Source organism: Lingula anatina, chromosome 6 (genome assembly GCF_051362555.1).
Source record: "Lingula anatina isolate TDL-2025a chromosome 6, LinAna3.0, whole genome shotgun sequence".
Taxonomy (NCBI): Eukaryota; Metazoa; Brachiopoda; class Lingulata; order Lingulida; family Lingulidae; genus Lingula; species Lingula anatina.
Genome location: NC_141772.1, coordinates 804,789 through 820,192, shown reverse-complemented (window position 1 = coordinate 820,192; position 15,404 = coordinate 804,789). Strand labels below are relative to the sequence as shown.

Sequence of the window (15,404 nt, the reverse complement as noted above, 5' to 3'; positions counted from 1 at the left end):
TTCCGAAGAACAGTAAAGGAAGTGAAAGAGTGACTTGCAACAAGTTTCAACTGAAAGTAAATGGCACAGTCAAGATATTGTTTTAAGACTATAGTGTGTCTCATGGAAGTTGAAATAATATTACCAAACATTCATATACAATTTTGGTAACTATAACACACTTGAAAGCTGTTACTTTCATTTGTTACTTTGAAAGAAAAAAAAACACTTAGGAGCTTTAATGAGCGCCATTTCACTAACGAGCACGGCTCGCAGTGTCCGTGCAAATAATAAAAGGCTGTCTTGGATAATATCACTAGATTTACATCCGCATAGCATCGACCACTATTTGTTACACTTTGAAGGAACTAGAAGGAAAGAAAATGTCAGGTATTTGTTATTGAAATAACTTGCTTTAATTTCAGACTTTCCTCGGAAAATTACCTCGCGGATTTTCTTTTTATCAATACAGGTACTGGCCAATCTTCTGTCAAAGTTGTTGTAATTGACTGTTAGACTGCCTATAGTAGGAAAAGTGTGGGCGGTAGATGTCGGCGAAGGAAACTGTTTACGAAAGTGCGCAATCAAAATGTTCATTTTCATTTTCACATTTTTACAAATTTCAGTCGATTACAGTTGGGGATATAAAGGTTTAGAAATTTATTTCTTAATTATGCTAATCCAAATGTTAAGTATTGCGTTGTGTTACTGTATTCAGTGTCAAGTTACGACCTCTTTTTTTTGTCCACATATTTACTGTATCATGTTTATAGTATATATGTATGTATGTATATTTTACATCTTAAATGCTAGATAAATCATATCATATTGTACCAGTAAAGTTAATAAATTGTTATGAAAAAACAACAATTGAACTTAAATTGATCATCACAATTATTATGCAGCTGTAATTTAGATTATACAGGTTTTCACAGAATTGAAGTAGCAGTTATTATTAATATTATTATTATTATTATTATTATTATTATTATTATTATTATCAGGTTTACACAGGTTTTCACTGAAGTAGCATCAAGATGGGGCTGAAGAAAGCTTTCTTTCTCCCAGATGACACCCTGATAGAGACCCATACTGCAGCTCTGGTAGGAAACACTTCACAAGGTGCGTACCTGACACATTTGTTTATTTATGTATTGATTTCAAAACTCCACAATGGACCAGTCTTTCATAATATGTAAATACTATCTACATTTATATGTTCTGATATTCTACTTCAATGCTTGCACTTAATGTGATAAATACCTTGTATTCTGCTATATCTTGCTCGGGGCCGTAGCAATAGTTCGAAGGTTCATTGGTCCGAATGTTCACTTTACTGTAGAACCTTAGGACCAATGAACCCTTGTTTAAAAAAATGATGTAAACTGTCTTGTCAGTACCACTATACTCCGTCCAATCCACTTTTTTTTTTCGAAAAAGTAAAAGTAAATTTCTTAAGTTTGTCTTTAATTTCAGCAATTGTACTTTTTACTCCTTTATCCCTCTGTAGTTCCCATGGCAACCATGACAACAGGTGGAATGTCCAGTAATGGGTCGAGCATTGCTGACCTTCCATTTTGTGAATACATACTAACAATGTCTGTTGATACTTATGGTTGTCAGAAGAGGTACATGACTAGCATTCAGAACAGTTATGGTAGCAGAGATGAAAGCCGTCCAGATTTATTCAGAAATTAAGATATTTGTAAACTTAAGAAAATGATTAAAAAATTTTCAGTTGCCTTGCCCCCCCCCCCCTTCCCCTCCCCCTTAAAAAAAAAAAAAAAAAAGATGAGGTACTGGTACATACCTTTGGTGCTTACCCTTTCCTGATGTTTTTAATGGTCCACTTTCATCTCTGTGGTAAACTGTGTAACTGACATGATGTCGTCTGGCCTTATTGTAATCAAACTGGTGTCTGCACAGTGAGGGTTCAAGCAGTTTACTTTGGCAAAGGTAAAGAAAGAAACTGAAATGGGAAAAAGAGTTATCCATAGTGTGCACAGATAATTTTTAACTCAATTTTGAATTCATTTGTTTTTTACATTATGAATGTATCAATATGAATTTAGGAAACTTAAATTAAAATTACAGTAAGGCTTAGAGGCATTTTTACAGAGGTCAGTTTGTCACAAGTACCTGTGGAGCTTATGTTGAGCTTCATTTAACCTCTCACTGGGTTCTCAATATTTCCTGTATTTAAAAGCACAATTTGCCCTTTTCAGACCATTCACAATCTGCTCACTGCTTTGCATGTGAAAATAAAGATTTACTTCAGGCAAATGGAATTAGTCTAAATTTAATAATTATTTTATCACTTAATCTTTGATAAGCTGTATCCTGTTTTGTCTTAGACCCCATTTCCAGAGATTAGATCGATCTACTTTAGATCGACCTAACTCTCTGGGGGTTCACGCTAAATAGCTGTCAGCCGAGTGGACACAAAAGTTAATTACCCCCTTACAGCTTGTAGTAGGTGGGACAGACATTTAAGCCGGATTTTCTGACAGTAATCTAGTGACTCCCCGCGGGGATAGATCAATCTAAAAGCTCTGGGAATACAGCCTTAAAGTGACCGAAAGTGTTACCCTTCAGGTCATCTTTCATCTCCATGAATTTAGGGTCAATCGGTGCATTTTCACGGGAGTAGCGGCCATAAGATACCGAAACTGAAAACTGTCTCTAATTCGGGAACCGTTAATGCTAGAGACCCATTCTTTTTTGCATTTTGTAGAGCATGTAAAGCCCAACACTGGAGGTGGTCTCGGTTTTTTTGTATTCCATACGGTTTTCGAGTTACGCTGTATCAAAAAGTACATATTGGTGGTAAAAGCAAAATGTGCAGTACGGTAATGGATAATAAATTTTGAACTCTGGAAAAATAAAACATTAGGCTTGGCAAAGCAGACAACTTGTGTTCAAAAATGACATAATTTCATCAAATTTGAACTTCTGAAACTTCAGAGCACCTCCTATTTCAAGAATTTTGACCAAAATGACATTTTCTTTATTTTAATTAATTTTTTCTGTACGAAATTTAAGGCACATTATGGTAACTCCAAAATTATAGCATTTAGTCCCTTATATCTCCAAAACTGGCAGAGATAGGTCTATAGTTACTATTGAAGTTGGATAGGAAGTCATATACTGGCAATCTATATGTGACCTTAAAATTGACCTTTGACCTACTTTTCACCATGAACTGAACTTTGCAAATTTTTCTTCCCTTTTATCTCCAAAACTGGCAGAGATAGGCCCATAGTTACTATTGAACTTGAATAGGAAGTCATATACTGGCAATCTATATGTGACCTTAAAATTGACCTTTGACCTACTTTTCACCATAAACTGAACTTTGCAAATTTTGCTTTCCTTTTATCTCCAAAACTGGCTGAGATAGGTCCGTAGTTACTATTGAACTTGAATAGGAAGTCATATACTGGCAATCTAAATGTGACCTTAAAATTGACCTTTGACCTACTTTTCACCATAAACTGAACTTTGCAAAATTTGCTTCCGTTTTATCTCCAAAACTGGCAGAGATAGGTCCATAGTTACTATTGAACTTGAATAGGAAGTCATATACTGGCAATCTAAATGTGACCTTAAAATTGACCTTTGACCTACTTTTCACCATGAACTGAACTTTGCAAATTTTGCTTCCCTTTTATCTCCAAAACTGGCAGAGATAGGTCCATAGTTACTACTGAACTTGAATAGGAAGTCATATACTGGCAATTAAATGTGACCTTAAAATTGACCTTTGACCTACTTTTCACCATGAACTGAACTTTGCATGTAAAGCCCAATACTGGAGGTGGTCTCGGGTTTTTTTGTATTCCATACGGTTTTCGAGTTACGCTGTATCAAAAAGTACATATTGGTGGTAAAAGCAAAATGTGCAGTACGGTAATGGATAATAAATTTTGAACTCTGGAAAAATAAAACATAAGGCTTGGCAAAGCAGACAATGTGTTCAAAAATGACATTATTTCATCAAACTTGAACTTCTGAAACTTCAGAGCACCTCCTATTTCAAGAATTTTGACCAAAATGACATTTTCTTTATTTTAATTAATTTTTTCTGTACGAAATTTAAGGCACATTATGGTAACTCCAAAATTATAACATTTAGTCCCTTATATCTCCAAAACTGGCAGAGATAGGTCCATAGTTACTATTGAACTTGAATAGGAAGTCATATACTGGCAATCTAAATGTGACCTTAAAATTGACCTTTGACCTACTTTTCACCATGAACTGAACTTTGCAAATTTTGCTTCCCTTTTATCTCCAAAACTGGCAGAGATAGGTCCATAGTTACTATTGAACTTGAATAGGAAGTCATATACTGGCAATCTAAATGTGACCTTAAAATTGACCTTTGACCTACTTTTCACCATGAACTGAACTTTGCATGTAAAGCCTAATACTGGAGGTGGTCTCGGTTTTTTTGTATTCCATACGGTTTTCGAGTTACGCTGTATCAAAAAGTACATATTGGTGGTAAAAGCAAAATGTGCAGTACGGTAATGGATAATAAATTTTGAACTCTGGAAAAATAAAACATAAGGCTTGGCAAAGCAGACAATGTGTTCAAAAATGACATTATTTCATCAAACTTGAACTTCTGAAACTTCAGAGCACCTCCTATTTCAAGAATTTTGACCAAAATGACATTTTCTTTATTTTAATTAATTTTTTCTGTACGAAATTTAAGGCACATTATGGTAACTCCAAAATTATAACATTTAGTCCCTTATATCTCCAAAACTGGCAGAGATAGGTTCATAGTTACTATTGAACTTGAATAGGAAGTCATATACTGGCAATATAAATGTGACCTTAAAATTGACCTTTGACCTACTTTTCACCATGAACTGAACTTTGCAAATTTTGCTTCCCTTTTATCTCCAAAACTGGCAGAGATAGGTCTATAGTTACTATTGAAATTGAATAGGAAGTCATATACTGGCAATCTAAATGTGACCTTAAAATTGACCTTTGACCTACTTTTCACCATGAACTGAACTTTGCAAATTTTGCTTCCCTTTTATCTCCAAAACTGGCAGAGATAGGTCCATAGTTACTATTGAACTTGAATAGGAAGTCATATACTGGCAATATAAATGTGACCTTAAAATTGACCTTTGACCTACTTTTCACCATAAACTGAACTTTGCAAATTTTGCTTCCCTTTTATCTCCAAAACTGGCAGAGATAGGTCCATAGTTACTATTGAACTTGAATAGGAAGTCATATACTGGCAATCTAAATGTGACCTTAAAATTGACCTTTGACTTACTTTTCACCATGAACTGAACTTTGCAAATTTTGCTTCCCTTTTATCTCCAAAACTGGCAGAGATAGGTCCATAGTTACTATTGAACTTGAATAGGAAGTCATATACTGGCAATATAAATGTGACCTTAAAATTGACCTTTGACCTACTTTTCACCATGAACTGATAGGTCCATAGTTACTATTGAACTTGAATAGGAAGTCATATACTGGCAATCTAAATGTGACCTTAAAATTGACCTTTGACCTACTTTTCACCATGAACTGAACTTTGCAAATTTTGCTTTCCTTTTATCTCCAAAACTGGCTGAGATAGGTCTGTAGTTACTATTGAACTTGAATAGGAAGTCATATACTGGCAATCTAAATGTGACCTTAAAATTGACCTTTGACCTACTTTTCACCATAAACTGAACTTTGCAAAATTTGCTTCCGTTTTATCTCCAAAACTGGCAGAGATAGGTTCATAGTTACTATTGAACTTGAATAGGAAGTCATATACTGGCAATCTAAATGTGACCTTAAAATTGACCTTTGACCTACTTTTCACCATGAACTGAACTTTGCAAATTTTGCTTCCCTTTTATCTCCAAAACTGGCAGAGATAGGTCCATAGTTACTACTGAACTTGAATAGGAAGTCATATACTGGCAATTAAATGTGACCTTAAAATTGACCTTTGACCTACTTTTCACCATGAACTGAACTTTGCATGTAAAGCCCAATACTGGAGGTGGTCTCGGGTTTTTTTGTATTCCATACGGTTTTCGAGTTACGCTGTATCAAAAAGTACATATTGGTGGTAAAAGCAAAATGTGCAGTACGGTAATGGATAATAAATTTTGAACTCTGGAAAAATAAAACATAAGGCTTGGCAAAGCAGACAACTTGTGTTCAAAAATGACATTATTTCATCAAACTTGAACTTCTGAAACTTCAGAGCACCTCCTATTTCAAGAATTTTGACCAAAATGACATTTTCTTTATTTTAATTAATTTTTTCTGTACGAAATTTAAGGCACATTATGGTAACTCCAAAATTATAACATTTAGTCCCTTATATCTCCAAAACTGGCAGAGATAGGTCCATAGTTACTATTGAACTTGAATAGGAAGTCATATACTGGCAATCTAAATGTGACCTTAAAATTGACCTTTGACCTACTTTTCACCATGAACTGAACTTTGCAAATTTTGCTTCCCTTTTATCTCCAAAACTGGCAGAGATAGGTCCATAGTTACTACTGAACTTGAATAGGAAGTCATATACTGGCAATTAAATGTGACCTTAAAATTGACCTTTGACCTACTTTTCACCATGAACTGAACTTTGCATGTAAAGCCCAATACTGGAGGTGGTCTCGGGTTTTTTTGTATTCCATACGGTTTTCGAGTTACGCTGTATCAAAAAGTACATATTGGTGGTAAAAGCAAAATGTGCAGTACGGTAATGGATAATAAATTTTGAACTCTGGAAAAATAAAACATAAGGCTTGGCAAAGCAGACAACTTGTGTTCAAAAATGACATTATTTCATCAAACTTGAACTTCTGAAACTTCAGAGCACCTCCTATTTCAAGAATTTTGACCAAAATGACATTTTCTTTATTTTAATTAATTTTTTCTGTACGAAATTTAAGGCACATTATGGTAACTCCAAAATAATAACATTTAGTCCCTTATATCTCCAAAACTGGCAGAGATAGGTCCATAGTTACTATTGAACTTGAATAGGAAGTCATATACTGGCAATCTAAATGTGACCTTAAAATTGACCTTTGACCTACTTTTCACCATGAACTGAACTTTGCAAATTTTGCTTCCCTTTTATCTCCAAAACTGGCAGAGATAGGTCCATAGTTACTATTGAACTTGAATAGGAAGTCATATACTGGCAATCTAAATGTGACCTTAAAATTGACCTTTGACCTACTTTTCACCATGAACTGAACTTTGCATGTAAAGCCCAATACTGGAGGTGGTCTCGGTTTTTTTGTATTCCATACGGTTTTCGAGTTACGCTGTATCAAAAAGTACATATTGGTGGTAAAAGCAAAATGTGCAGTACGGTAATGGATAATAAATTTTGAACTCTGGAAAAATAAAACATAAGGCTTGGCAAAGCAGACAACTTGTGTTCAAAAATGACATTATTTCATCAAACTTGAACTTCTGAAACTTCAGAGCACCTCCTATTTCAAGAATTTTGACCAAAATGACATTTTCTTTATTTTAATTAATTTTTTCTGTACGAAATTTAAGGCACATTATGGTAACTCCAAAATTATAACATTTAGTCCCTTATATCTCCAAAACTGGCAGAGATAGGTTCATAGTTACTATTGAACTTGAATAGGAAGTCATATACTGGCAATCTAAATGTGACCTTAAAATTGACCTTTGACCTACTTTTCACCATGAACTGAACTTTGCAAATTTTGCTTCCCTTTTATCTCCAAAACTGGCAGAGATAGGTCCATAGTTACTATTGAAATTGAATAGGAAGTCATATACTGGCAATCTAAATGTGACCTTAAAATTGACCTTTGACCTACTTTTCACCATGAACTGAACTTTGCAAATTTTGCTTCCCTTTTATCTCCAAAACTGGCAGAGATAGGTCCATAGTTACTATTGAACTTGAATAGGAAGTCATATACTGGCAATCTAAATGTGACCTTAAAATTGACCTTTGACCTACTTTTCACCATGAACTTAACTTTGCAAATTTTGCTTCCCTTTTATCTCCAAAACTGGCAGAGATAGGTCCATAGTTACTATTGAACTTGAATAGGAAGTCATATACTGGCAATATAAATGTGACCTTAAAATTGACCTTTGACCTACTTTTCACCATGAACTGAACTTTGCATGTAAAGCCCAATACTGGAGGTGGTCTCGGTTTTTTTGTATTCCATACGGTTTTCGAGTTACGCTGTATCAAAAAGTACATATTGGTGGTAAAAGCAAAATGTGCAGTACGGTAATGGATAATAAATTTTGAACTCTGGAAAAATAAAACATAAGGCTTGGCAAAGCAGACAACTTGTGTTCAAAAATGACATTATTTCATCAAACTTGAACTTCTGAAACTTCAGAGCACCTCCTATTTCAAGAATTTTGACCAAAATGACATTTTCTTTGTTTAATTAATTTTTTCTGTACGAAATTTAAGGCACATTATGGTAACTCCAAAATAATAACATTTAGTCCCTTATATCTCCAAAATAGCAGAGATAGGTCCATAGTTACTATTGAACTTGAATAGGAAGTCATATACTGGCAATATAAATGTGACCTTAATATTGACCTTTGACCTACTTTTCACCATGAACTGAACTTTGCAAATTTTGCTTTCCTTTTATCTCCAAAACTGGCAGAGATAGGTCCATCGTTACTATTGAACTTGAATAGAAAGTCATATACTGGCAATCTAAATGTGACCTTGAAATTGACCTTTGACCTACTTTTCACCATGAACTGAATTTTGCAAATTTTGCTTCCGTTTTATCTCCAAAACTGACAGAGATAGGTCCATAGTTATTATTAAACTTGAATAGGAAGTCCTATACTGGCAATATAAGTGTGACCTTGAAATTGACCTTTGACCTACTTTTTATCATGAACTGAACTTTTTTTCTCTTTTAACTTCAAACTTGACAGAGATAGGTTCATAGTTATTCTTGAACTTGAATATGAAGTCATATACTGGCAATTTACTGTGACCTTGAAATTGACCCTGGACCTACCTTACGAAGAACTTAAATTTGATTGTACCATATATGTTTTTTGCAATAGTTTAAAAATTCTTGTTGATTGCATTTTTACAGCTTGTCAAGCACAAAACTGGTGGCTGTGTCCCTTATTTTGTGTATGTGGGGGTCTATACGAATGCGCTTGCTCCAGCTGGTGGTACAATATTCGGAGGCGGTATCGCCTCTCTGATCCTCTAGTTTCAATTGTTATGATGAAGAGTAATCAAATTAGAATAATAGTTACAAAGTCAATATGTAAACTGAAGAATAACAGTCTGGACTGCCCTTATCACTATTGTGTTTACATAATCAGCTTATCTAATCTGTAACTGTTACCCACAATGACATGTAATTAAAACTGCTATCTGGGCATTGATAGAGCATCAAAGCTAGATAACATGGAGATATGATATAGACTTCTTCTTCATTTATTATTATAGTATAATTGCTTGCTGAATGTCACTTCATGGATCAAAAAGGGTCAAGTTTACTAAGTGGCTGGATTTTGTGTACAATGATAAAAAAATGGAGGAATTCAGGAGGCAGGGGGGTTGGGTTTCTTCTCTATGTCTACAAGAAAGCCAATAGCAGATGCAGACTGAGGCCGTCTTCTGGGTCCTCTAGAAAATGGTCAGATTTTCAAATTTACACTGGGGAATATCTCATTTTTTACCGTCAGAAAATTGTCAAAACTGGAGGATGGTTCAACAAAGATTATTAGTCAGAAAGTATCTCTGGATCCACCCCTGTATAGATAATCCTTTTTCTTTTTCTGATATTTCACACACTGAGTTGGGTTAAGCTGCAGGTTCTTCAAGGTTCAGATCTTAAGCTTTTTCCTCATCTTTGATTTATGAAGTAATCAGAAGTGCAGCAGCAAATATCACAACACCAGCACTGAATTCACCATCTTTCCAGGCAACCTTAGCACAGCACGGCCTCCCAACGCCTCCACACCACTACCAGCGCCCTCTATAATCACACTGCCACCATGCCAATGGATTCTGTACGAAGATATCAACGACTCACAGTAAGTAATGCTGTCATAAAATTTTATTGAAATGTATATCTCTTTTGTTAATCACATTTAATTTATTGATGAATTGAAATTTAATTGATTGAGAACCCCTTATTGATATAAAGATTTGACGACATTGATATGAATTTATGGAATACACAGTTAAAAAGGTGTAAACATATATGAATAGATTTACATTCTTAATACTTGTAAACCTTGAAAAGTAGAATAACATTCAGAATTTTTTAGAGCTGAAAAATGTTCACCACCAGTTATTTTAAGTGATTTTGATTGTTTAAAGATAAAGACAGTTTGATGCTTAATATTTTCTTTAATTTAGTCATTTTCTTAGTGCTTTGAAGTCTTTTTAAAAGTTAATATTTCTGTTTTGTATTTTTTAAAATCTTGATTGTTATTCACCTAACACCTCTACTATATCCTCTGTGTAAGTTTTTTTTTTTTTTTCAAATCAGTGTCCGTATCTGGGACTTGATGATCCTGGTTCCCAACGTGATATTTGCCATCTTCATGCTACTGAGGATACGAACAGCGCTACAGAAACTCGGCACCACAGGCAGCCCTATCTTCACAGCTTTTTACACTCTGGTCAGTACTACTCCCTGTGGGATGTTTTTGTTTAGATTACGCTGTGATATACCCTCGGTTAGTTGTTTTCTGCTCAGTATTTACACTTTGGTGATTGCTTGGACGTGCCATGAGAACAAAATTGATACTAAAGCTTGTACTGGGTTAATTTATTGGCAAGTTTCGAGAAAAATATAAAGTAGGTGGAGAAAAAAAATGCCTTGCATACCAGTTCAAAATGATGGTTTGAGGAGAGGTTTAAAAGACAAGGGTTAAGAACTGCTGAAGGGGACAAAAGACACAATTGCAGTACAACAGGATTGTCTCTGGATGAGACTCATGGAGAGAAGGAAGTACTTGAAGGAAGATTTTATTGAAGTTGTCCAGAGATCATAGTGTAAGGAGATACAGAAGTCTTGTTATTTTAACTTGATGATTTCATTGGGCTTTTTTTTTCAATAAATAAATTGAATATGAATTAAATTTAATGTATATTTTATTAAAAATTTTCCATCTCTCCAGGTGTGGGTGATCTGTATAATTGGAGTGATCCGTGCAGTAATAGCCATGATAGTGAGTCACCATAATATAGCAGATAAGGTGAGGTTTCTTTATAGTGAGACAGAAAGACAGACAGGCGGGAAAACTAACATGCAGGCAAACTAACAGGTAGCCAGATAGACAAAGAAACAGAAAGACAAAATAATACAGGAAGTGGGCAAGTTAGCAAATAGCAGACAAACAAAAATGCAAACAAACAAATGAAACCAAAAGACACGCAAGCAGACATGCTTGAGATGGAGAATCTTTTGATATGTAAGAATAGAATTTTCCACAAGTTTGTTGCTTTTAACACATTATTGTTTTAAATTTCCAGTTGATAAAATTTTGGTCATTCTTTTCCAGATATTATGGTTGGTGCTGAGATTTTTCTTGTTAGCTACAGAAATGTCTGTTGTCATTTTTGGACTGTTGTTTGGTAAGTTTGCAGTGTACTGTTGTCAACTTGAATAGTCATACAAAATAATTGCTTACATTAATGTATATTGGGTTCTCAGTGTCATGGACATCTCCTAGTGTCATGTTCATTTCTCAGCATCATTTTTGTCTCCGAGTGCCATGTTTGTCTTCCAGTTTCATGTTTATCTCCCAGCGCTCCCAGTGTCATGTTTATCTCCCAGTCTCATGTTTATCTCCAAGTGTCATGTCTACCTCCTAGCGTCATGTTTACCTCCCAGTGTCATGTGTATCTCCCAGTGTCATGATAATCACCTGACCGCTGTTCTATTCCAGGTCACCTGGACAGCAGAACCAGTATCAGGAGAGTCCTGGCAATTACTTGTTTCCTTGCAGCAATCTATTCAATAACACAGGTAGGTGTGAGTTTTTTCCTGTTTGTTTAGTTTCAAATTGTTTAAAGAGTTTGATTTTGGGTTGAATTTGTGACAGATTTTTACCCCCACTACATGCTTAAAAGATATTTGTCTCCATTTGAAATGATATATTTGCCAGTAATATCTTAAAATTTTTTGGGTCATTTTCATGGACTTTTGTGACAGTAGAAAAAATGTGTAATATTTCCAAAATTATTCACTTATTCTTTACAACCAGTAATATCTTCACTAATAATATTTATGATTTTTTTCCTCTTTTTTCAGGGTGTATTGGAGTTCCATTACCATGACAAGAAATATTACTTGGAGGGAGAAAATTATGATATTTTTGCTCATGGAGGAATGATCTTTTTGTGTGCCAGTGCGGCATTCTTCTTAGTGGTAAGTTTGCCAAGATCACCAAGGCTTGACTGTATTAACTAAGATGTGTTTTTATAAGAATTGTTTTAATATATAAAAGCCTTTTGAGACTCTTTTAAATTATTTATTTCGCATTTTACTAATTTAGGCACACTAGAAACCTAACAAGATATAATGGTACCTGCAGTAATATTTTTACTGTTAGAAAAGATTTGAAATGGAATGACTTATTATATTTACTTGTACAATTATACAGACGCATGTTTTACTTGATGATAATACTTGTGTATTTCAACTATATATAAAGGTGTACATCACGGTACTTGTCTTGCCGTATACCCCACTCAAGGACAAGCTCAACTTGCCATGTAAGTAACAGATCATGTTCAAGCAACACAATGAGAATCATAGGATTATCTAAAATAAGTCCTTTGATACTGCATGACTTTAAATGTGACTAGAACATTTTTCAGAATGTCATGAGGCGGGGTTAATTTTTCAGCAATAAGGGTGAAACTCTCTGCCGGGAATGTCATATTGAAAGCATCTCAAAAGTGACGTGCAAAGCATTTAAGTTTGCTTCAATAACATCAAATTTTTAGCATACTGATATATTTAAATTTATATATTATATAAATTATGTGCGTGTTTTAAAACCAATACAAATATTAAACTTATGTCACATTTTTTTTACACATTACAGCTAAGAAGAGTTTCTATATCTACTGCGGCATACTAGCATTGCTAAATCTGGGTGAAGTTATTGGCAGCGCGGCTTTAGAAATGGGTGCAATCGAAGGCATGTGTGTGGTGGACGTCGCCGCCTATCTTTACTTTTCCATGTTTGCACCGCTTGTGTTTTGTACATTTTTGTGGAAATTTTTTGGGTGAGAAATTAAGTCCATTTGAAATATAACATTGGTCATAGTTTTTCGATATCTGTATTTTGCTTCATAAAACGAGTTGTTTGATTATTTTAATTCTTGCTTACTTCCTTCATATACTCTGAAATGTTTCCTTGCATAGAACTAATAAATAGCATAATAGTGTTTTTAGAAAAGAAGTTTTGTAGATGAACATTCTTCTCAAGATATATTCTATTTATTTCACTCAATATCTTCTGTCTATTTTACAAAGTACATCTGATGAAACACTTTCAAAATAACTTATTGTTCCAAAATTAAGAAATATTTTGTTTCCTTTTTCAGAACTCCGAGGTTGAATCTTTTGTTTTCATACAAATCTCACATGGACGAGGGGGGCGTCGAAGACGACCAGGTCAGCCTGCCCTATCAGACGCCTCGCATCGATGCCTCCATGACGTCCGGCTACGATAGCACGCCTTTCGACACAAACAGTGCAACAGGAAGTGGGGAGGAGGATTTTGACATCGGTCCGAGTAAGAACCCGTTGTACGACCATTCTGAGGACTTCACTGTGCTCGACTCTGGAGACTATAGCATCAATGCCGATATTCCGTCTGGATTTGAGGCAAGCAAGGCAGAATTGACATGAACTCTTTCCGAGTTCTGAGAGAGAGAGGAGAAACAACATCAAGTCACTCGGTCTAGTTTCATTATCAACCACTAACGGGCAGAATGAGTCTAAGGCCAAAAGAGGCCTTTTACTTGAAACGTCAGCTGATTGTTCCTTGTTTCTCTGCATCTTCTCAGTTGAAACAAAGAAATGGCAGGGATTATTATTTCTGTTACATTAAGAACAAATTGGCAAATTAAATATGAACTTCCCTCTTTACATAGAGAAATACAGTACATATTATTCTTTATATCCAAGAAAACTGAGAGAATTAACAGGAGATACAGCCAGAAGCAGAGACATATTCAGCTTAAAGCCTATTGTGGTTGATATTTTTGAAGTTCAATGCACTGTGGACAGATGAGTACTTCTTATACAAGAATATATACGGTATATACATATTAGTCGTACAAACTGTGATGCTGTACAGTGTGTTTGACATTGTTAGTTTAAACTACAAGTCCACTAGAAGCAAGAATTTATAATTGTATCTTTGTTTCTACAACTGTGGAAAGCTGGATGCAGATCTGTGGTTAGTAATGGAAGAATAATTGTGACTCAGTTCTAGTAGCTCTGAGTTGTAAGATGATGAAATCTAAACAGACTGGCAGATTTTTATTTGTAAATGGACAGATGAAAATATTTTCACTACTAGTAATAACAGTGCAATTCACAAATAATTATAACAGTCATACTTAGTTTTTACTTAAAAATTGCTTAAAGCTTGTCAGCCTATTTATTTATTTATTCTGAAAAAAGTCTAATCCTATTAAAGATTTTTAAAATTTGTGACCTCATCAATTTCTAGATATATTAATTACACAGCTGAGGAGAATGTTTCCAATTTGTTGAGTTTAACTGTACATATCATTGTTGCTAAGAATTAATTAATAAGTGATATTTTGTTAAACATTTCTTTTGAAAATGATGCCATAAGTAGACACATATGAACCATGAGATGGTGAAGATCATATTTTGAAGAAGTAATGGTTTCTAAAATGTACAGTGCGTAATATAAACAGATAAAAGGATTGTATAATTTTATTGAAGTCTATTTGATAAAGTTACAAGAAAGAGTTTAAGATATTTTTCAAAAGCTCCACAATTCTGCCATGATAATGCCTTATATCATATTAATTGACTGACCAAACTAATGTGATTACTAACTTTTCCCCAGCAGTCAACAGTCTTGTCTAATCCAACAGCGTAAAATGTATCTCCGTTAAATAATATATATTTTACAGGTACATGCCACCTGTTGATGCAATATGTTTTCATATTATTTCAGATGTCCAAAAATATTTAATATTTCCCCTTTCTTATTTATAATCATATATTTAGGTTTTTTGTTCATGACATCTTTAGAGATAAATGAAAAGAGATCATACATTGTATCAGACACACTGAATCACTTGGGTGTTTTTTAAATACCTGGAAAACTTTCTGTTAAATTTGGTCGAAATGAAGTTTTCACTG

General features: G+C 34.4%; 1 protein-coding gene across 3 annotated transcripts; it reads left to right on the top strand.

Moving 5' to 3' along the window:
- Positions 1–279: 279 nt before the first annotated feature.
- LOC106162562 (transmembrane protein adipocyte-associated 1 homolog) lies at positions 280–15,175 on the top strand. Of its 3 annotated transcripts, none has more exons than XM_087015609.1 (11): positions 280–369; positions 994–1,101; positions 9,954–10,065; positions 10,527–10,659; positions 11,161–11,238; positions 11,545–11,617; positions 11,932–12,011; positions 12,297–12,413; positions 12,700–12,760; positions 13,096–13,279; positions 13,601–15,175. In XM_087015609.1, the coding sequence occupies exons 2-11, from the start codon at positions 1,017–1,019 to the stop codon at positions 13,905–13,907; spliced, it is 1,230 nt and encodes a 409-aa protein (XP_086871735.1). In that variant the 5' UTR covers positions 280–369; positions 994–1,016; the 3' UTR covers positions 13,908–15,175. The 3 variants fall into 3 exon arrangements, with proteins under 3 accessions (XP_086871735.1, XP_086871733.1, XP_086871734.1); XM_087015607.1 differs by having other exon boundaries at positions 312–369; positions 984–1,101; XM_087015608.1 differs by lacking the exon at positions 280–369 and adding an exon at positions 431–451 and having other exon boundaries at positions 984–1,101.
- Positions 15,176–15,404: the final 229 nt, after the last annotated feature.

What these genes read in the sequence shown, in the direction of transcription:
- LOC106162562 (XM_087015609.1), top strand. Translation starts at nt 1,017, where the DNA reads ATGGGGCTGAAGAAAGCTTTCTTTCTCCCAGATGACACCCTGATAGAG. An exon ending in GGTAGGAAACACTTCACAAG is followed by an intron (nt 1,102 to 9,953) that starts GTGCGTACCTGA and finishes CCATCTTTCCAG; the next exon opens with GCAACCTTAGCACAGCACGG. An exon ending in ACCATAATATAGCAGATAAG is followed by an intron (nt 11,239 to 11,544) that starts GTGAGGTTTCTT and finishes ATTCTTTTCCAG; the next exon opens with ATATTATGGTTGGTGCTGAG.